This window comes from Carcharodon carcharias, chromosome 12 (assembly GCF_017639515.1).
Source record: "Carcharodon carcharias isolate sCarCar2 chromosome 12, sCarCar2.pri, whole genome shotgun sequence".
Classification (NCBI taxonomy): Eukaryota; Metazoa; Chordata; class Chondrichthyes; order Lamniformes; family Lamnidae; genus Carcharodon; species Carcharodon carcharias.
The window spans coordinates 77,066,762-77,089,095 of record NC_054478.1 but is presented as its reverse complement, the minus strand read 5'-3'; the positions used below and the strand labels follow the sequence as shown (position 1 = coordinate 77,089,095).

Genomic DNA, 22,334 nt, shown 5'->3' with positions numbered 1-22,334 from the left:
ATTAACTACTACATTTTCCTACTTGACAACAGTGACTACAGTTCAAATAATTTTTTGGTTCTAAGCACTTTGAGGCCTCAAAGATGCACTGAGATGATACCCCGCAAATGATTCTATTTCAGTTATGGAAATTCTAGGTTTCCAGGCGTAAACAATGCTATGTAATTGCAAGTTCTTTCTCTCGTTCTTTACTGTCACCAGGGGCTGAATTTTCGGCAGGGGGCATACTGTTAGCTCCCTGCCATCACCCCACACCCCCAACCTGGAAGAAAAGTTGGTCACAAACCAACTGACATTAAAAAGACTGTTGTTCAGTGATAATACACTGAAGGTTGGACTTCCACCCCTCAGTGGAGGGAAGTCCTGACCTCCAGAGCGCCGGCTGATCAGATTGCAGTCCCAGCAGCACCAGAAGAGAGTAGTTGGTGCTGCTGGGACTCCAAGAAGGCCCTGGGACAAGTTTAGCATGGATCCCAGAGACGGGCCTTTTTGGGTTGGAGGGGGGGGAGGGGGCGCGGATTCAGGCACCCTGGGAGTGGAGGATGGGTTTTGGAGGCCAGGCAGGGAGGCCCAAAGTGGAGATACAGTCTAAGGGAGGATTCCCCTGATGCACATGCTGCACCCTGAAGGATGTGCCAACCCTTCTTTCCCACCCTTTTACCAACTTTGGTGAAAAAACAGCCTCCCCACTCTCACCTGCCTTCCACTGCCCAGCATATTATGCCAGTGCAGGCAGATTAAGGCCCTTAATTGCCCCTAAATTGGGCATTTAAGGCCACAATAGTACTAAAAGAGTGGGCAGGCTAATGGGAACCTTACTACCCACTCCACATATTATGGAGACTGGATCGGGTGTGGGCAGGGAGGCAGTGGTCTACTCAGCCAATGTATTTTACATGCCCTTGCAAAAAACATACCTGCTGGGAGAGTTGTAAAATTATCCCCCTCCCCCGCCCCCGTCAAAGTCCTGGAAGTATAGAACTTGCACAGTTGCCTGCAAGCCAAATGTAAAACTGCAAGACTCACTCAACCCAGTGGCCAGGAAGTCCACCACATGTCTTTCTGGCTGTTATTCTTAGTGAGTCCCAGCAATTTTACATTTGGTTTGCAGAAGCCTACATATGTCCCTAACTTCCAGAAACCAACAACATGAATGGGGTCTTGTATAATGTATTACCAGTTTTTGTCTCAACAACTGTAAATTAGACACTTTACTCAGTTAATGTTTGGAATTTCCAAAGTTGAAACAGCAAGATTTATTTTTGAGAGATCATCTGTGCATTTTACCTGATTTTATTGTCTGATATTATTTGAGGCTGGTTTAGAACCATTTTTCTTGCCCAGTACTGATATCATTCACCTTAGTGAGCACAAAATTAAATGGTGTGTTCCTGTTAATATATAAATTTGCTTCTTCATTCACTGCTAATGGTGCTTTGTCCATAATTCATCAGTTATTTTTGTTGCTTGATGCTTTTTTCCAATCTGATGACTTGCAGCCAGTTAAAAGGAATATGGCTTTGAAGTAGTTAACAATTTGTGAAATTTCTAATGTAGTTGCCAGCTTGAAAGTGTGTAACCAAACATTTTTACTAATGTTAAATTTCTTAAAGCTGATTAACCATTTTTGTCAGAAAAAAAGATAATTGTTTTATTGTTTACAATGCAAAAAATATTAAGTCTCCCCATGCCATACAAAATTCCTTCGTTGAAGAACCAGCCAAGCCAACTTCTCTCATATTTCCGAGGCAGTCTTTTCTCTTCTCCCTGATTGGCTGTGTACCTCTTTGTGATGCAACAGCTGCGCACAGGAACTTCACATAAGAGAAATGCATAGGTGAACCACACAGCCGTACATGAAATTGTAACTGTGCTGCAATAAGTCATATGGATTCTAAAGTGCAATTGTTGCTATTAACAGTCCTGCTAAATTAGCGTAAATTTTAATAACTACTTTGCAAGTTTCATTGTGATTTTTTTAAATTAAAAATTTACTTAAGTTACACAATGCAGGTCGTAGAAAAAAAAATAAAACTTGTATGAGTATCTCTTTCTCTCCCCTTTTTAAATAGCTTTCTTCACAGCTTGATTCCTATTCTAAGGAATTAATTTTTCCCCTGGTGTTCAAAGTCATTAGGGCTTTGGGCAGAGTAGATAGGGAGAAGCTGATCCCAATGGGAGAGTGGCAAAAGTACCAAATGCAACAGGAAAATGTTTTTATGCAATGTGGGGATAGGATCTGCAGTGTGCTGCTTGAGAGCGTGATAAATGCATATTCAATTATTGCTTTCAAAAGAGAATTACCTGAAGAGAAAAAATTTGCAAGGCATTGGGGAAAAGGCGGGGGAATGGGACCAACTGAGTTGTTCCTGCAGAGAGTCAAAATGGACACCACAGGTCGAACGGCCAACTTCTGTGCTCTACCATTCTATGATTTCCGGTGGCTGACCAGTGGAACTTGCCAGCTGTTATGCTCAGTGGGAAGTTAGGCCCATTTTGAGTCTTGGACTTCATTTGATTTTGAGTGATAGGTTGTAGCCAAAGTTCAAGGACCCAGGCATAGCCCACCAGCTCTGGGCTGCCATAATATCAGGCAGCCCAATTGGGCTCTGGGCCCAAATGGTAGGTCAGTTGGGGAAACCCTGATGTTTGATGAGGGAGGGCAGCCAAAGCAGCAGTAAACAAGGCTGGATGTATGGAACTTGGAAGAGCACTCACTCCTGCTCTTCCCATAAAAAGGAAGAGAAATTTGCCTTCAGCATACTGGTCAAGTCAGGTCGCTAAGAGATAGTTTTTGAAGTATATATGGTGCACCTTTAATTCAGTCCAAAAATGGCAATCAGGGTTCCATTGACATTATCGAATTTTGATTTCCATTTTAAATGGACCTATCTCCTGATTCTGAGGCCACTCCAGCTGTCTGGTGGTAAGCCCCAGTGAATATTGCTGCAGCGAAGGCAGCATAGGAGAGGTAGGTCATTCCCTACCATTTTCACAGCACTGCCTCCCCATTTCCAGTCTAATTGTTCTTATCTCTCTCTGCTTCTCACTGGGTTAAAAATTGGTTCATACTCAATCTGGGTAATCATGCACAAAAGTAAGTGAATTGGTACACCAGTGTTTTCGGGATGCAACCAGCTGCTAAGGACACCAGTTATATCCCAAGAAGGTGATAAAGATGAAGATCGATCATGGGGATATTGGCATCTGACCCACCGCTAAATCTGGCGGGGTGGAGGAGCAAGTGGTGACCTACTGCAGCCCGCAATTTCAATGTGAAGTGAAGTCCTACTACTACTGGCTCCACGTTCATCTAAGTGAGAAGCTTTTACTTGCATTTTTGATAGCAGCCACTAGAGACATCTTTATGGACTTGTAGGTTGGCTACTTCACAGCCCAAAAAAACAGTGCAGCATGCACAGCACGAGCAGGATTTTTACCTCATCAAGTGGGCACGGTGGGCGGGCGCAGGAGTGGTCGCAAAACCAACTGCCACCCGTGATCGGGCCCCGACCACGATTTCATGCTGGCTGACCAATTAGAGGTCAGCCAGCATGCATCACGCGCTGCAACACTGAGCGCTGCCGGGATGGGGGCATGAGGAGGGCAAGCGCAGAGGTTTTCACATGTGAGCAAATGTGCACACTGAAGAATTTTAAAAACATTAAAAAAAATTTTAAACTGTTAAAAACATATCCCATCATGTGACTCTGCAGGGACATATTACAAATAAGATTTAGACATTTTTATTTTATTTATAAATCCTGTTGGAAACCTCATCCTGCCCATGGATGAGGTTTCATAAAAAATCCAACTGTAAGGTTGGACGGGCAACAAAAAGGTGCATTTAATTATTACATTAATGGCCTTAATAAGCCTGCTAATTTCTGACGGGCGCGCTGTCAACTCCCGCATGCGCCCACCAACCGGAGTATCGCACGAGTGATTTATCGCGTGTCATTTTCTGCTTGAGTAGGTCAGGCACAGCAACACAGTTCTTGTACATTCATATCACATTATGATCAGCATCAGAAATTGGTAGGTTTGTTGAACATCTTTGTGTCTGAAAAACAGATGGTGAGGTACAATTTCACCCTCGCTGTCTTTCTGCTCGCTTCTGCTCTTTTTGCTCTCACTCTGCCTCTGTCTGATGTAAGCCTAGATCTTCCAATAAATTCTAATTTATTGCTGATATTAACCCATCTATAATGTCAAAAGGAAATTATAAATCACTTTTTCTAGTCTTCTCTGAATCTACCTGTCATTGAATCTTTCTCATTCATTTTGTCTTCCTGTTGCTTAAACCTATTCTTCCCTTTTGTCTCCATTCTTTTCTGTATGTCTATCACACAGAGCAGAATTTAATGCCCCCCGGGGAGGTGAGCTTGGAAGCGAGGACATTTAATCAGATGAGAGGGTGCCAAATTGAATCTGGGGTGGGAAGGCTTGGGGAAAGCTTTCCCACCCACATGTCAATTGAGGCCTATTAAGTGGGCAATTAATGCCAATTTAAGGGTCTCATTCAACCACCACTGGGTTTCAAACAGTGGCAGGTGAGGGAGTCACCACATGTGGAGCCTGGAAAGCAAACACCATCGTGATTGCTTGCAGGCTCCCGGGGTCGGGGGAGGGGGGGCTCCCTCATTCGAATGCACAATGTCCGATCGGGGACCCAGCATCGGGTAATGCGGGGGAGCCGCTCTCTCCCCTCTTCTGTGACCCCACCGTATGGCCCCCATCCACCCTCAATTACTTTTGGCTCGATGTCCCTCAGTGATCCTGGGCCTTAATTGGGTGCATTGCCAATAGCTGCCACCGATCCTGGTGGCCCTTACGGGCAATGGCAGAAACCCCACCTCTAATTGGCAGACAGGTCTTGGGAGGCGGAATTTCTGCCACCAGGGTCCTTAATCCCAGGAAGGCCAATTAAGTACTTGATGGCACTTAATAATTGGGGACCTTCTTCATCAGAGGTGACCTGGGGCTCCTGCCGATTCTTCAGCCAGCAGGCTCGAACCCCATCGCAAATGTTGAATTCCACCTACAGTTCCTGTGTCTGTGGGCTGAGTTTGCCTGTAAGCGCTGAGGCCCTGACAACAGAAACATATGTGGGCCCCAAGCCTGCATGTGACATGCCTACCAGAGCAACTTTACATCAGGCAGCCTGTGAATTGGTTGCCTCCATGTTCGCCATCCATTAACTACAGCAGGCCCAATGAGAGGGCCTGCAACATTGGATGGCTGGCTGTCTATTATGTGAGATGGACACTGCTGAGAGAGGTAGGAGATTGTGAGGACGCCTCAAAATGGAGGCTCCCTCGGATGTCTGATGAACATGTCTTTAAAAGAAAGACCCAGAGATGATAGGGCCTTTACTGTGGAGGGATATCTCCTCTATAGGAATGATTGCAGCCATGGCCATTTCAGTTTTGCGACTCTGTCTTTGGGTGTTTGAGATGAGTCTCCATTTGACCTCTGGCCAGCTACCAGAAAGCCACTTCTATCAGTTTATGGGCTCCAGATTCAGCTGGGAGCCCATCTGTTGCTAGCAAATTTCTATTGGTGTGTGATAATGGCCCTTGCTGGGCACTTAATTGGAGCTATTGGTTGTCTGCCTTCATGGAGCCGGCTGCTAATTCCCCTGGCAGTCCTCCCTGGGAAAATTGGCTAGAGGTTAGTCCCAACAGGGTTTTCTGCTACTTTCCCGACCCTCTGCTACAAAACCCCTCTCCATGGGGCTGAGAAAACTCAGCCAGCCATGTGTGTTTGTATCATTTTGTCTTTTCTTTTTTCTCTTTGTATATATCTATCACACACCTTCTTCAATCATATTGGTTTTGTGTCTTTTTATATTTTGTATTTTATTTGCTTTATTTCTTGTGATCTTTTATACCCTTACCTGTTTCTATGTTCTCTCCTGAATCAACTTCAAAATCTACACAGCCTGCATAATTGTTGCCTACCTTCAAAGTAAAACATTGTTAGTAAAATGCTTTGTGGTGTGATAAAAACATTATACAAATGTGTGTCTTTCTTCTTCTTTACTCCTGCATTTAATTTCCCTCTCTCAGTTCCATAGCGTGCTCAGTGAGGTAGATTTGAACCTCCAAGAGCAGAAACAGTGAACAGGCAGGACCTTAGCATGTCGCTGGGCTCAGAGGTTAGGAGAGCTTCAGGTCAGGCAGAATGGAGAGGCTGAGCAAACAGTAATTCCCCTCAAGGTGGAAAAATTGAAGAATGCTAAAAATTGGAAGCTCAAAAAGTTGAATTGAAGAATTTTAAAAGGATAGGTGGCAAAAAAAATGGAAAACATGGATAGAGAGTAATGAATTTCCTTTAAATGATTGCCATGTGTATTTCTGTGCATTATTTCTTTTCGTTCCCCTTGATCGCCCTGCAGTCAATGACAGAGGCTTGGATTTTCACAATGCTGGAGAGGTTCCCCATCATGGCGAAAGTAGCGGAAGAGGCCCAAATCCGGGAGTCCCGTCCTGAACATTGCACCTACCATTTTTGCGGGAACGGGAATTGACCCGGGTTGGGACTCATGCATGCACATTTCGTGGAGGCAGCTGCCCACAGAAGTCAGCAGCTGCCTCCACTCATGTGATTTTTGGTTTGAGAGGTGTCTGAAACCCAATGTGTGCAGATTAGAACTGGTAGGAGCAGGTTTGAACTTTGTGGATTTGTTTGGATAGTCAGGTAGCCAGGGTACCCTATTGGAGAGGTGAGGTACTCCTTTGGATATAGACCTGGGCAGCTTTGGGAGTGCTAAGGTGCCCTTTGGAAGAGCTTTGGGAGTAGTAAGGTGCCCTTTGGAAGAGGAAAGGTGCCCTTTGGGATTTTCAAAAATTAGGCATGAATGTGCGTAAAAAATTTATAAACTAATTGAAACTGTGAAGCTCATTGGTACTGTCAAAGACAACTATCAAAGTGTCAAGATGAACTGTCAAAGGGAGCTAAAAGGTATTTAAAACTCCTGCCCTTTAACTCTTTGAAAAAATAATTTGGGGTGTTAAAATAATTACTTGCTATTTCACTGTTGACATAAGGTTTAGGATTATCATTACTGGATTAATGCTATGTGACTGACTTCATAATGTTCATTATCACAGTAGGGTGCCTGCCATTTCACAGATGGTTGACAGCTCCAAGTGATTTAGACTCTTTGAAATGATACTATGAATTCCAATGCTTGTTTTTATAAGGGATTGTGCAATTGAATGAAATGTTTGTGGTTATAAGGGATAATGTATAGTTGAAGGAATGTAAATGTAGTAAATGTTTTTTTATGAATGGGTGTTTTTTTAAAAAAAAAATTAGTTCGCAATAAACACTTGGAACTTTATTTTATTTAATCTCAGCATGGGCCCTGAGATCTGCCCATGGTAGATACTGGGTGAGTTGTCATGGTAGCTGTAAGGGAAAAGGATGGTGGGGGCATGGGTTGGCACACGTTGGCACTAAGTTGACACATACATACATACATTGACTTAGGAGCAGGAGTAGGTCACTCGGCCCCTCGAGCCTGCTCCACCATTCAATAATATCATGGCTGATCTGACTGTAGCTTCAACTCCACATTCCCGCCTACCCCCAATAATCTTTTACCCCCTTGCTTATCAAGAATCTATTTACCTCTGCCTTAAAAATATTCAAAGATCCTGCTTCCACCACCTTTTGAGGAAGAGACTCCAAAGACTTATGACCCTCTAGGAGAAAGTCAAGTCGCCCCTTACTCTTCTAAACTTCAGCGGTCACAAGTCTAACCCATTCAACCCTTCCTCGTAAGACAGCCCACCCATTCCAGGTATTAGTTTAGCAGACCTTCTCTGAACCGCTTCCAATGCATTTACATCCTTCCTTAAATAAGGAGGCCAATATTGTACACAGTAGTCCAGATGTAGTCCCACCAATGCTCTGTATGACCAAAGCATAACCTCCTTACTTTTGTATTCAATTCCCCTCACAATAAACGAAAACATTCTATTAGCTTTCCTAACATGCATACTAACTTTTTGCACTAGGACACCCAGATTCCACTGCACCTTGGAGCTCTGCAATCTCTCACCATTTAGGTAATATTCTTCCTGCCAAAATAGACAATTTCACATTTGCCCACATTCTCCTCAATTTGCCAGATATTTGCCCACTCACTTAACCTATCTATATCCCTTTGTAACCTCCTAATGTCTTCTTCGCAACTTACTTTCCTACCTATCTTTATATCATCAACAAATTTAGTAACCATAGCTTTCGTCTTTTTATCCAAGTCATTTATGTAAATTATAATAAGTTGAGGCCGCAGCATTGATACTTGTGGCACACTACTCATTACATCCTGCCAACCAGAAAAAGACCCATTTATGCCGACTCTCTGTTTCCAGTTATCTAACCAATCTTCTATCCATGCAAATATGTTACCCCCTACACCATGCGGATTTATTTTTCTCAATAACCTTTGACGTGGCACCTTATCAAGTGCCTTCTGGAGATCTAAGTACAGTACATCCACCAGTTCCCCTGTATCCACAGCACATGTGATTCTTCCAAAGAATTCCAATAAGTTGGTTAAACATAATTTCCTTTTCACAAAACCATGTTGACTCTGCCTGATTGCCTTGAATTTTTCTAAGTGGCCTGCTATAACGTTAATAATAGCTTCTAACATGTTCCCACAAGAGCTATGAAGAGCCACGGGAGTGTGTGGGAGACATAGGTTGGCATGGAGGATATGAAGGGACATAGGCAATGGATGGGGGCATAGGTTGGCATGGAGGGTATGGGAGGCCATGGGGGGGTGGGTGGGGGCCTGAGATGGCATGAATTGGCATGGGGAGTGTGTGGGGTGTGAGGGCTGGAGGACTGTTCTATGTTTTCTGTTTTGTAAAACAACTTCAACACCGAGCCAGAGCACTGAGGTCAGCCTTTCGCCAGTCCGCCTCCACACCCAGCATCCTCCACATTCATTCTGGGGTCACCTTGGCAAACTCCCAGGAAACCCTGCCACCTTAGAATGAATATCCAACATTCCGGGCCACTTTCTCCTGGGTCAAGTTTGCACAACCTAGAAATATCCCAGCTCTGTGCTCCTCACTCAGGAGCAAAAATCCAGGCCACAGTTGACAATACTGTCCTTCTACAACATTTCTCTTCAGTTGTCCTCCTCCTTGGTCTGCCTTCCCTTATTTCCACTTATAACTCTAATAGTCTTTACACCATCACCTCTGGAGACCCCAATAATCTATCTTTGGCTCCCTCGTCTTACTCATTTAGTCATTGCTCCATGACAACATCATCCAAAGTAATGTGGTCAGCTTCCACATGTATATTGATGATGTGCAGCACTGTCTTTCATCCTCTACTTTTCACAAACCGTTCACTATATCTATGCTGTTAGATTTCTTGTCCAACATCCAGTCTTTAATGAGTTTTAACTTGCTTCAGTTAAATTTGGGAATACCAAAACAACTTCCATCGAACCTGCCGTATTCTCCACTAGCTCCATTAGTCTTCCAACAACTTTCTCAAAATGGATCAGACTGTTTGATCATTGGTGTCCTGGTTGAACCTGTGCTGAGGTTCCAACTCCTTAATGCAGATGATCAAGGGCTTTGTGAAAAAGATAGGTTTTAAAGAATGTCTTAAAGGAGGAAAGAGAGATTGTTAATTTCAGTTTTTCCATTATTGGAGGCCATGCCTTCAGCTGCAAAGGCCCTGATCCAAGGAATTCCTTCCCTAAATTTCTCCACTTCTCTTCCTCTCCTTCCTTTAACATACTCCTTAAAACTTACCCCAGCTTTTTGGTCACCTGTCTTATGTGGCTCCATGCTAAATCTTGCTTTATAACACTCCTCTGAAGCACTTAGGGGCATTTTATTACATTAAAAGTGCTTTATAAATATAAATTGTTGTTCAAGTCACTCATTTTAATAATTTTCTTCTCTTTTCTATATTGTTATTTTCTGTTTGAAAGTGCGCCCTTCATGTACTGAAAATAATTCTGTCTCCTGAAGCATATGCACTTCAATTAGCTTAAATAGTCACATGATAACATGAGAAGAAAACAGAAGATCAATGTGCAACATACAAATTGCAAGAACCCCAAGAGATTTTCGTGTTCTGTTAGAAACCAGAAACTGGTGTAGGAGCTCTAAGGTACTTGCAGTTGTATGTTGTTTTTGTTAATTCAAGTAGAAAAATCACAGTTGTTCTTTCTGTTTCATCCAAACTTTTATCTATTCTATTTTTCTTGCTGATTTTTGAATGTTTTAGAAAATAATCGTTGAAAAATTCCTGGAAAACATAAGGTATTAAAACTGAAGCTGCAGATCGCTAGTTACAGCCTATAAATTTATAACTTTGGGTGCTTAATTGGTTTATTTTTAGTCATTTGATGATTGACTATGTCTCAAGTTATTACTACCAGGGCCCACCATTCACAGCTCTTTATAATCCATACATATCTGTGAGCCTGTATTAACAGATATGTACTACGCTGACGTGCCTCAGTAACTCGTGATAAGCAGATCATCAGAGCCTTATTGAACCGGTTATTGGGAACACCTGGGGCCAAGCTTTTCAGAAAAATGACTTCCTGCCTGTGTGGCCTGGTAACCATATGAACAAAGGAAAGGAACAAATAGGTCTATCAGTCTGCTGTTTTATGTTTCTTACACTTTGTGGCAAATTTAGTCACTGACTAATGTGGACCTCATGTTATATTTCGACAGCATGATCTGTTTTTCTCAGGCAATTGCAATATACAATTCTGATCTGTTTAGTATAAAGCAATAAGTTCAGGTCTGAAACACTTTTTCATTTCACTTCCTTTTCAGTATAAATAAAAGATTACTAATGCTTTCTTAGTGGCTTTATCCATTCCAAACTATGATAATGCTTGATACCAAGGAAACTAAAGTGGCAGCAACAGCAAACAGATGCGTTAAATTACAGTTGTTTAAAGAGATATGCAAAAATATATTCCTAAACAGGTCATGTTAATAAAAAAAACCAAGGTTCAGAAGTAAGGAATAAAAGTGAAAGAGAATAGAATCGAAGCATCAAAGACTTTTTAATGACATGAAATGCCATTAGGGTGTTGTGTCTTTTGTTTCAGCTTCCTCACACCTGCAATTTGTTGCATCCTAATCCTCTTTTCACACATTTGAATTGCCTTTCATTTGCATTGACACAATAGTGAAAAGAAGAAAGCTCAGGAACTTAAAATGATAACCATTTACAAGAATAAATGTATCGTTTCTGGTCTGATAGGTTTGTCAGGCATGTTCCTGTATGCGCTATGTAGTAAATCCATTACTTATCCAACATAAATGTTTCAAAGATCTACAACAATTTCCCTGTCTTTATTTGACTATTGGAAAAGGGAGGTAATTTTGGCAGAGGTGAAAGAAGAATGGAAATTGGGAGGAGTATGTCTATGGCAGCTGAGTCTGTGGCAGGAGCTGTAGGAGTGTCTCAATAAATCAGAGCGTGAAATTTAGATTAGCCCACTGCGGGCTATCAGTAGAAGGGGGTAAAGAAAGAGTTGGCTTGGTTAAAGGTGTAACCTGTTTCTTTTGGCCCCTAAAATCTTTAAACAGATGGTGTGACCAGCTGTCTCTTTTAGCCATTTAAGTCTAAGTTAGTAACAGTTTGGAAAGATTATGTGCAGTGACTTTTAGTGCAATTTAAACAAAACAAATAAGCAATCAAATTATTGTTTTGCCAAATATCTAAAAATTGAAAACAACCTATAAAATAAATAAATATTAGTTAAAATTAATTTATATACAATATGTTTTAAATTTAAAAATCATGTTTGTGGATTTCAAGTCCCCATCATTTTAATTGTTTTAAAACTATTTAGCACATATTTACTACAATTACACCGGCAGTACAATCAAACATGTTGAGCCATAACATTTAATTCTATTTTTTGCATGGGTTAACCAGCGTGCACCTTTTTATTATTATGCTGCTTTGAGCAACACTTCAGGCTTCAGCATCAATACTGAAGTCTAAATAAGGTACTTTTGCTAACATGAAAGAAGACTTGGTAGAAGTGTCATTGGCAATGGTTGTAAATGTTTGCTACTGGTGAAACAGCCGCAATTTTTTTCTGCCTAAAATGTGCTAGGGCAGAATTTTAGCTCGGCGGGTGAGCGGTGCCCGACCCAATCCGGCGTGAAATTGCGCACGATGACTTTGGGCAAGTGTCCTGACATCATCCCACGCTCGCACGATATTTCGGTTGGCAGGCGCACACAAAAGTCGGATCACACCCGCCAACAATTAAGAGGGCAATTAAGCCCATTAACAGATCAATTGACTTCAATTTTTCTTGTTCCTTCCGACCTTATGGTTGGCAGACTGGCAAATCAGCCAGGGGGTCTTTACATTTTTCATGAAACCCCATCCATGGGCCGGATGAGGTTTCCATGATTAAATAAAATATAAATAAATTTCTGTGGACAGTATTTTCAGTAGCTAAATTTTCAGCTGATTTATTATGATGCATAGACACTTTCTTTCAGCCTCTGAAATCTTTATTTTTGTCTTTTCAGATCTTCTGCCCCCTGAGGCAGCTCCCTGCCTTCAGGGAGCTTCCTCTTAGCCCTGGCCCACGCCTGCATTGACCCTCTTCCCCGCCCCCACCCCGGTAGCACTGAGCTTCTCAGCGTGCGTTTCACGTTGGCTGGCTGTTATTTGGCCAGCCAGCATGAAATCACAGTTGGGGACCGATAGCGGTGATGGTCTGTTCCCCGGCCAACCCAGGGCCTGCCAATCATGCCTGCCCACTGACCTAAAAATTCAGGCCCAAGTGTACTGTACCAGTCAATGACTCAGTTTCCTTTGGGAAGATCCAACAGTCAGCAACCTAAAGCTAGATACAATTTTTTGCAGGTTTCTCTATTATAATATCTACAAAGTTTACATACATTCTTAAGGGCATGATTTAATGCAGCGTAATGCACTGAAGGGGCCTACATGGTTTTGCAGTTCTATAAATTAGGGTAATGGGTACTTGGTGACAGGATTGGAGTCATCCCTGATGAAGCTAATTTTGTATTCATTAAGATATCCTAAGATTGTTTTTTACTGCGTAGTGGTTAAAATGGATCTTTTTTCATTGAGAGACAAATTGTTTTCCTTTTATAAAACTTCAACTCTGAGAATTTCAGATGTATTTCACCAATAAACTGAAATATATGTGGCAGAATTATCTCTTGACTTCTAATTAGGACAATTTTCCAGCATTTTTTTCCCTTGTTTAACACTGTGTTGCATTTCACATCTATAAACATCCAGGGTAATGTAACCTAACTCAACCAGCAGTAACTGAGAGATTGGATTTGCCCTCTTTACACCATATCCAATTTTGCTCTCAATTCAAATGTTTGGAGAATAAATTAGAAATGGTGCCACATGGGTGACTGACCTAATCACATCAGTTTCTCATCAGGTTATTTAAGTTAAAATTACTTCCATCATCATTGGTTGGAAGTAGTTCAGTCCATGTACCCCTCTGTATTTCATTTGTGCCTTTCTGCACATCATGTAATTATATTATGGTGCCCGTATGGCCTAAACTTCTCACCCTTAACTAAGAATTACTCAGCTCCTTCTGCTGTGATATCCATTTATTTTAGGTTACAGTACAACTTTAACATTAGTTCAACACTAAAGTTATAGTATTAAATGCGGAGCGAGAACCTAACCTGACACTGCCACCTTCATTTTCAGGCCCTTAGATTACGTGACTGTTCCAGTAGTCTTTTACTGTAACTCCATTGGGAACCCATTAGAATAGCCTAAAACTCAGTCAGGACCCAACAGAGACTGAACCCAGCCTTCACCTACCCATTCAATGTCATTGCCATGTCAATGGGGATTCCCTGGGCTGTATTATCATTTTGCGGTCAGGACCTCGATGTCGGGAACATTTGTGAGTCCAAGCCTCATTGGCACCTGAAGTCCACCAAGGTCAATTAGTAGGAAATGGTGCATTTGCCATCTATTTGAGGTACCAGAGGCAGGAAGTAAGTGGAAGAGGAACATGCAGGGTCCAATGTAAACGGGAATCAGTAGCCATTATTGTGGTTGCCAATTTATTTTGCAGTGGAAAAAATAGAAGATCAGTGGCCCAACTGCAGGACAGAAACCCATGCAAGGGCAGCCCCACAACTCACTGGTGTCACCCTTGTGGTCCTTTTAGAGGTGGTTGCATCTAGATAGAGGGTTCTATTTCCAGTGAGTGGCTGAAGAAGGTCAGCCAGCCAGGCCAACTAGGCATGGCTGGAGGTGGTTCAGGAAGTGAGAAGCTGCAGCATTGCCAGGAGGACTTGGTACAGTATCAGAAGTGCTTCAGTGACCTTCTGTGATTGGCAAGATGAGTGTAACTCTCCAACCAAATGACAGGCCTTCAGGTCTGTCATCACAAACATATTCATGACCTGAGCAGCCTGAGGGTATGTTGTCCACCCAAAAATTAAAACGTGTACCAAGAACATTATGAGCTGTGGGCAAAGATCAGATCATTAGCAATAGTGGAGGAGGCAACACTGAGGACAGTAACATCGCATGTGTGAGCACCACTGAAAGTAATGAAGGAGGACACTAGGGTCCTAACTCTCATACTTTGGACCTGCAAAAAAGCACACAATGCCAGGGAAAGGGCTTGTTCAGGTGCCCCATCCATTGATTCTGATGCCTATGGAGAAGGATGCTCTTGACATAACCAGGGTGGTAGTGCATCAGGAAGTGAGCAATGGTGAGATGGGAGCCTGTCCAAGCTTGGTGAAATAATCCAAACATCTCCAGGAGACAGGGAGGAAGCTGCTATCTTCCCAGTTTCCTCCAGGCCAAAGCATAATCTCTAGTGGCCTGCTTCAGCCCTGCAGAAGCAGCTGCTGACAGAAGTGATTTAGCATCACCACCTTCTTCAGTTTTCCACAGGGCCAATGGAGAGTTGGCCAATGCAGGCCAGAGTGGCATCATTGTTTTCCTCTTCAGAGGAAGAAGAAGCAAGCATGCCTGCACCATCGCATCAGTCTGCCAGCATAGGCACACCCACCTCAGTGGGGCTGCATGCAATCCCAGAATGGTAGTGCAGGTTGACTATCTTCTCATGAGTGAGCAGGATGAATTGACAGAAGCAGAGGTAGCTATGGGCAGACCCCCTTGGAGGATGGAGGACAGACACAGTACTGCTTAGCTAGGTGGAGATGCATAGCCTCTGGTGTCACACACATGGTGGGTATTCCTGGACCAGCAGCATGAGATATGTGCGCACATGTCAGAGTATACCGAGGCAGAGTGGAGTCATGGACAGAGATTCCTCATATCTACATCACTATGTTTCAGGCTTTTGAGTGCATGATTTATTCCATTGAAGGAGTGGTCAACCTTGTGGAGAACGATATGTGGCATCACACACAGTGAATGCTGGAACCGAGCCCTGACATACACAAAATATATGAAATATTCTGTGGCATTGGTCAGTCAATGGTGCTAATGTTGCAGAGACCTGTTGCGCCCCAGTTTGTAGCTCCCAATGATGATCAAGCAGTCCATGAAAAGGCTGAGGGAGTCAGTGATGGTGTTGAGGGGGCCACCCCTCACTGAACACTGACATCAACATCTGCCACCTTGGTTCCTCTCACTGTTTCAGTCAGGCCCTGTGACAGAGGCCCTGCATTGAAACTGGTGGAACAGCCTGTGGAGGTGGCACCTCCAAGACAAGGGTGATTGCCATGATCATCATAGCCTCATGCAGACACAATTGAGTAGGTTGCCTCCACCTCATCCCCAGCCACAGGGGTAGCACACCATTGGAGCATCCACAAGTGCAGAGTTCTATTTCACCTAGTGGTTCACTTGGGCAACATGCACTATGTATGTGTGAAGTACCAAGGTCTCAGTATAATGGAAATGTTGTTGTTTGAACCCTGACTTTTATGCACCCAATCTTTGATGACATCAAGGTAAAAGAGGAAAGAAATGGAGGAGCACCACAAAGGTGTGTACTTGGGTTAAATGTGTGGCTGGTGGTGACTTGTGCTTCATTCAGTATGGGAAGCAATGAAAGTATTCTGCTTTGTGTGCAGAATGCATCCTCATTCAGATGAAGGCGAGTATCAGAGCATTGCAGCATGAGATGCCATCAGGAGAAATGTGCCTGAATTAGAGTTGCCTGAGCTTCCCTACCATCACGATCAATATCTTGACTGCAGATTGGGACCTGTGATGTACCTTGCAACACATGGGCACCATCCCCCACAACCTATTCCTTATGCTGCTGCTCCTCCGATGTAATGTTCTGCAGCCGCTTCTCCCTCTTCAAGGTATATATCTCTAGAGGGCCAAGTTATGGAGAGCACAGCAAGCTACCAGAGTGCAAGAGACCCTTGAGGGAGGATACTGGAGGGTACCACCACCAGTCAAGGCACTGGAACCATATCTTCAGAAGCCCAATAGCCTGCTCGATAGTGGTCCTTGTGATGAGATGGCCTTGGTTATAGGCCTCTGTGCCTCCATTGCAGGGTCCACATAGGTGTCAGTAGCCATCTCGTCAAGGGATATCCCTTGTACCCTAGCAGGCATCCATGGAGTCTCTCAGGTGCCATGAAGAACTGCTGCATCCGGGATTGCCTGAGGATGAAGGAGTCATGGCAACCGCCAGGAATCTATGCACAAACCTGCATAAAGTGCTTTTTGTGGTCACAGATTAGCTGGACATTTAGGAAGTGAAATCCTTACTTATTGAGGAATCCCCCTGACTTTTCAACTGGCACCTTAATGGTCACATGGGTGCAATCGATGAGCCCCCCCGCCCCACACACACACACACATACACACATACACAGATACATGAGGGAATCCAGCCATTGAGATTAATCCCATTGCCCTCATTGCCGACATTGCACTATCCATTTGGAACACTATGTAAGAGGCAGCCCTCTCGAACGGTACATCCATGATTTGCCTTATGCGATGACGGGCAGCTGGTTGAGAAATGCCACCTAGGTCAGCAGCCAACCCTTCAAAAGCCCAGATGTGAAGATATTAAGAGCTACTATGGCCTTACTCATAATCTCTCTTTGCTTCTCTAATATGCTTTTTCACCTCCCCTCTGAAACTTCTGTATTCCTCTTAGTCCTCAATTGTATTTTCTACCTAGCACCTGTCGTAAGTACACTTTTTCTTTTTTATCCTAATATCTGCCTCCTTTTTCATCCAGGGAGCTCTGGGTTTGTTTGCCCTACCTTTCCCTTTCAATGGAATATACTTTGACTGTGCCCGAATCAATGTGCCCATGAGATCTGCCAGGCCTGAGGTGCTCATCAATGAGGGCACACACCTCAGATATCAATTGCCTGGATAAGCGTAGCCTTCTGCAGCGTTGATACTCTGACATCTCAATGGTACGCCCTATTGTGAGGGTATCACTCTTTTTGCCTCCCAGCCCCTCATTTCTCACCTCTGCATCACTTATGGCCAGAAGTCTGCCTCTGCTGCTGCTGAGACTACTCCCCATCACTGCTGATCTCCAATTTAGAGTGGCTAATCCATATTTCCAGGAATGGCCATGCCTGCATCCAGCTGCACTATCAGGGTGTTCCTAGGTCCCCTGTTATGCCCCCATGATCCCTGTGGCTCACTCTTCAGCTCTCCCCCAGCTCTCACTGATCAAACTTTCAGGGAGCATTGGTCACATGGTGGCCAGTGTGACAATGCATGAGGTGATCCCTGAGCTTTCCCTCTCTTGTACAGTGTTCTGAGTAGCACCCGCATCCATGACGAGCTTCCTATTGTGATGTGTCCTCCTCATGGACAGGCTTGAGACCCTCCATATTTCCCATGTCTCGTCTTAAAAATTGCAAACTGCACTTCAACAAGCTGACAATTAGCTTGTTTGAATGCTTGATTACACCACCATTTTCAGGTGGCTGAACACTTCCTGACTCCTTTGCAAAAATTGCAGCACATAGGGGTTGGGGCACAATCTTCCAGGCGCACCACACCCACTTCCGTTCCCACCTCCGACCTGCTACGAAAATTCAGCTCCCTATGTCAGGAGTTCTCATGTTCAGGCTGTTAAAATAGGGACTCCAAGCACAATCAGCGCAGGTAAACTTGGTCTCTCATTAAGAGAATCTTTGTCATTGGGTTGAGTGGGCACCCACATCGTTTTTCCTGAACCCCCCTCACACAGGCCAGTTGGCTACCTTTGGCTTTTGTAGAGTCTGGCAAATGCAAATCAATCTTACCAAAGGTTAATTCCTATAGATCCTGCCCTAACCCATGAACCTCAGTGTGGTCAGTAGTAGAGTTCCACCGCAGGCACATTCTGCTTTACACTTGGGACCATGCTGTAACGATTTTACAGATCTTAGTTTTTAAATGCTGTGAGAACATCTCTTGTGCTTGTAACCAAACAAATGCAGAGATTTTCCTGGACTGAAGAATCAGAGGCAGTAAAATTCCAAGGTAAAGACAATCAAGTAGGGTGTAAGATGTGCTGCCAATTTGCAGTCATCCATTTTGCGTTATCACCCAAGGCAAATTCACCCTGCCCCCAGAATTTGGGAAAAACAGTACAGTATTTTCTGGATTGAACTGACATTAAGGTTTGAGACTAGTAGTTACAGTGTAACTGCAGATTACAGTACTGTTGTTTTGATTGGAGGAATTTCTTTAATTGTATAACCTGGTTCACTTGCCACTGAATGTGCCCTAATAATATTGTGAGGTAATTTTGACAACAACAGATAATTGTCACAGTGAGGGTCTAGAAACTTGACTGATTCTCAGAAAGCTGAAACCAATTGTAACATCATCATTGTCACATGAACTATCCACAGCAAGATTATGGCAGTGAAATTGGGCTCTGTAATGCAGCTGCTGCTGGCACTACAGAACCTCAAAGGTATAAAATGGCACAGGCTGCGCTACTGGCTACCTCCAGTGTGATCTGTGACGTGCCTAAAGCTGGGAAGGGTGCCAGTACCTTCAGGAACGGTCGAAATGTGACGTCAGTTAGCCATTCTGTTGAATTTGATGCATGTCTTTCAAATGTGCATTGTGCAGATGTGACAATGCATGAGGTGATCTCTGAGCTTTCCCTCTCTTGTACAGTGGAATGTCTGTGTGAGTCACTCATAGCTGAAAATGTTTTCAGCTGTATGCGGAGATCCCCCACAAGCGTCATTTAATGGGAAAGCCATCCAACTTGCAGGGGAGGTAATTTTGACTTGCTTCTGATGTAGAAAAGTACTGTGGCTTGCTTTTGGAAAACTGTTGGTGAGCTAGTACATTCAATCAGGGAGGGCAGGAGGGTATGGGGCTGTAGTTTCTGTGCCCCTTGGTCTGCAACACAACAAAGAAATGGGAAGCTCTGCAAAGAGAGAGGAAGAGGACCTTCCACAAAAGGCCCTTTCCACCACGGGTTTTCAATGAGAACTTCTCATACTTCCGTCTCAACTAGGAGCAAAGCCTGAGGTGACTCAGAAAAATAAAGAGGTAGTCACAGAATTGTGCCACTTCCTTTAACAGGACCTGGAGCCTCACATCAAGGGGAGGATGGTGTTGCCAGAAAAGGTCATGGTTGTATTAAACTTGTATGTAACTGGATTATTCCAGGCAGGAGTGATGGCCAACATCTCCCATTGCTACGTTCAGGAGGTGATGGAGCCCTTATTGAGAAGAGAAGTGATTACATTGAGAAGCAGTATGAAAGGGAGCACGGCTTTGCCAGGACAGCAGGCTTCCCAATGATGCAGGAAGTCATTGTTGAACACACATGGCTCTGCTATCCCCCATATAAACGGCTACAGATATAGGAACTATAAGGGCTATGATTCTGTTAATGTGCAGTAGTATGCAACCATGCACAGACCATAATCTCACTGAATACCTGTTAGCCTGGCAGCAGTCATTTCATAGTTGGCCATGCCTGACATCTTTGGGCCTCCAAGTGAATCAGAGGGTGGCTACTTGCAGACTAAGACTATCCCCTCTATACCAGACTGGTGACAACCCTCCCTCCACCACACGACCTTGTCAGGACAACGAGCAATAATGAAAGCCATGGAGCCATCTGGAACATCGTGAATCAGTCTATCAGTGCGCAAAAGCAATACATCTGCTGCCTGGATAACAGTACATGCTAGAGTGTGTCCCCAACTTCAAGGAGGTTTGCTGCATCCTCTACAACTTGACCATCATGGGAGTGCAGCCTTTGTCACCAGGAGTCTGGAGGTCACATCGAAAGAACCACTGCATTCCCGATGGGATATCCAAGAGTGGCTGCTCAGGCTCCATTTCCCAGGGGAGAACTTCCGGGCAGAATTTTTAGGTCAGCATGCGGGCCCACGCCCAATCCGATCAGACACAAAATTGCATGAGATGACATCAAGCGAGGGTCCCAACACCATCCCACGCTCGTGCAATATTTTGGTCGACGGATGCGCGCAAGTGTCGGAAGTGCGCCCATTGACAATTAAGAAGACAATTGTTAAAGTTCCAATTGTCCCCGATTTTTTGTAGTCTGTCCAACCTTATGGTTGGCGGACAGGCGAATCTGCCAGGCAGACTTTGCATTTTTGATGAAACTTCATCCAAGAGTGGGATGAGGATTCCGTTATTAAATTTTAAAAAAATGTATGGACAGAATTTTCATCATGTATATGTTCAGATGACTGATTGTGATGCATGGACATTTTTTCTTGATTTTAAAATCTTTATTTAATTGTTTTGATGTCTTCAGCTCCTTGAGGCAACTCTCTGCCTTCAGGGAGCTATCATTCAGCGTTCGCCCACACCCAAGCTTACATTAGTGCCCGTCCTTCTCCTCTCACACCCCGGCAGCGCTGACCATTTCAGCGCACATTTCACACTGGCTGGCGGTTAATTGGCCAACCAGCGTAACATCACAATCGGGGGCCAATCGCAGGCGGCGGTCCATTCTCCAGCCGCTCCTGAGCCACTGATCGTGCCAGCAGGCTGAGCTAAAGAACCTGCCCTCCTTCACTAACATGGCTGCACCATTCTCCACCTTACCATCCATATGGGACCCCTCATGACAGAGTTTCCTTGGCTAGGATCATGCCTTAAAAGCCACCAACAATTGCAAGGCTCATGGAAGGTTCCTGACTTTCCCTGGGAGAGACTGCAAATGGTCCTTTAGGATGCCCTGAAGGAGCTGTGGACCTTGAGGGCTTGCCTTCAGACAGCACCATCTTGGCATGGGTGGCAACATTAGGACTGTCTGGCGGCACGGCGGCTGGTGCAGAACGTGGTGACCGGCAGCCCCAAGCTCACCCTGGCTGCTGCAAATTACTCCAAAACACATCTGGCTACCTTCTGGAAATATGCTCGAGTGGAGCTGACTCCTCCAACTTCTGGAGAAATCCCAGTGGCTGTTGAAAGCTTCAAGGGTCTTGTGGCATCATTTAAGGCTGGGAGTTACAAACAAATAACTGTAAAGGATGCCCTGAGGAACACACTTGTGGCCACAGAAATTGTGATGTGGTTTTACATTGGCGAAGTCACTGGCCAAAGAAGCCTGATTGGATATAATGTCTGAACTCTACCCTGTGTTGGACCAGCATTCCATTGTAAATGAATGATTAATATTTCAAATTAAATAAAGCCATTATTAGGACTTAAAAAAAATAGGGAGCACAAATGCTGTTAACCACAGAGCCACTGGAACTATTATTAACAATACTTAACAATCTTGTTAATCTGTCAGAGGACAGATTGCTGGACTGGTACAAGAGCCTGCATGGCCCTTTGAGCACAGAGATCCACAATCAAGATAGCAATAGCCTGAGCCTGCATGGCAGCTGGAATGGATCTCTTGACTTTTACCTGAGGTCCCATTGCAGCACTGAGATGTTGGGTGGTTTCTGCTTGTATTGCAGTGGAAGCTGGGACATCGGCCTCCAGATGCTGCATCACAGGCGGGTCCATAAGTGCGATGGAATTGGCTACCGCATCCACAGTGGAAAGGATGTGCTCCAATCTCTGCACAGCATCCTGTGCCACATTTGAGCTGGGCTCCTCCTTTTTCCTTGACAGTGACAGGAGGCAGTTTGACAGGCTTGCCAATGCACCAAGCATCTCCGTGTTCTCCAGTATATCACCCCATCAAAGTTCTCATCTGAGTCCCCTGTAGCAGAATTTGTCTGCAAGCTTGCCACCTGCTGAGCTGGCATATGAGCTATCCTTTCCCCTGGCCTGGTTGCATCCACTTGTGCCCAGTGACTCACCATGTAAAGATCCTGTCTAATTTAGCCTCTGAAATTTGCGCAGTGACTGTATCTGAA

General features: G+C 44.1%; 2 protein-coding genes across 12 annotated transcripts in view; both read left to right on the top strand.

Annotated features, from left to right (window-relative positions):
• Positions 1 to 22,334, top strand: part of myo3b (myosin IIIB) — a 661,003-nt gene that overhangs the window by 618,331 nt on the left and 20,338 nt on the right. The gene's annotated exons all lie outside the window — the stretch shown is intronic.
• Positions 18,874 to 21,589, top strand: LOC121285044 (ATP synthase subunit g, mitochondrial-like). Its single transcript, XM_041201170.1, has 3 exons — positions 18,874 to 18,931; positions 19,645 to 19,787; positions 21,266 to 21,589. Exons 1-3 carry the CDS (start codon positions 18,874 to 18,876, stop codon positions 21,587 to 21,589), a joined length of 525 nt encoding a protein of 174 aa, XP_041057104.1.

Excerpts from the sequence above, each read along its gene's own strand:
- LOC121285044 (XM_041201170.1), top strand. The coding sequence starts at position 18,874 with ATGGCAGTGAAATTGGGCTCTGTAATGCAGCTGCTGCTGGCACTACAG. Across the intron at positions 18,932-19,644 it reads GGCACTACAGAACCTCAAAG|GCAGGAGTGATGGCCAACAT; the intron begins GTATAAAATGGC and ends GGATTATTCCAG. Across the intron at positions 19,788-21,265 it reads GCTTCCCAATGATGCAGGAA|GACTGTCTGGCGGCACGGCG; the intron begins GTCATTGTTGAA and ends TGGCAACATTAG.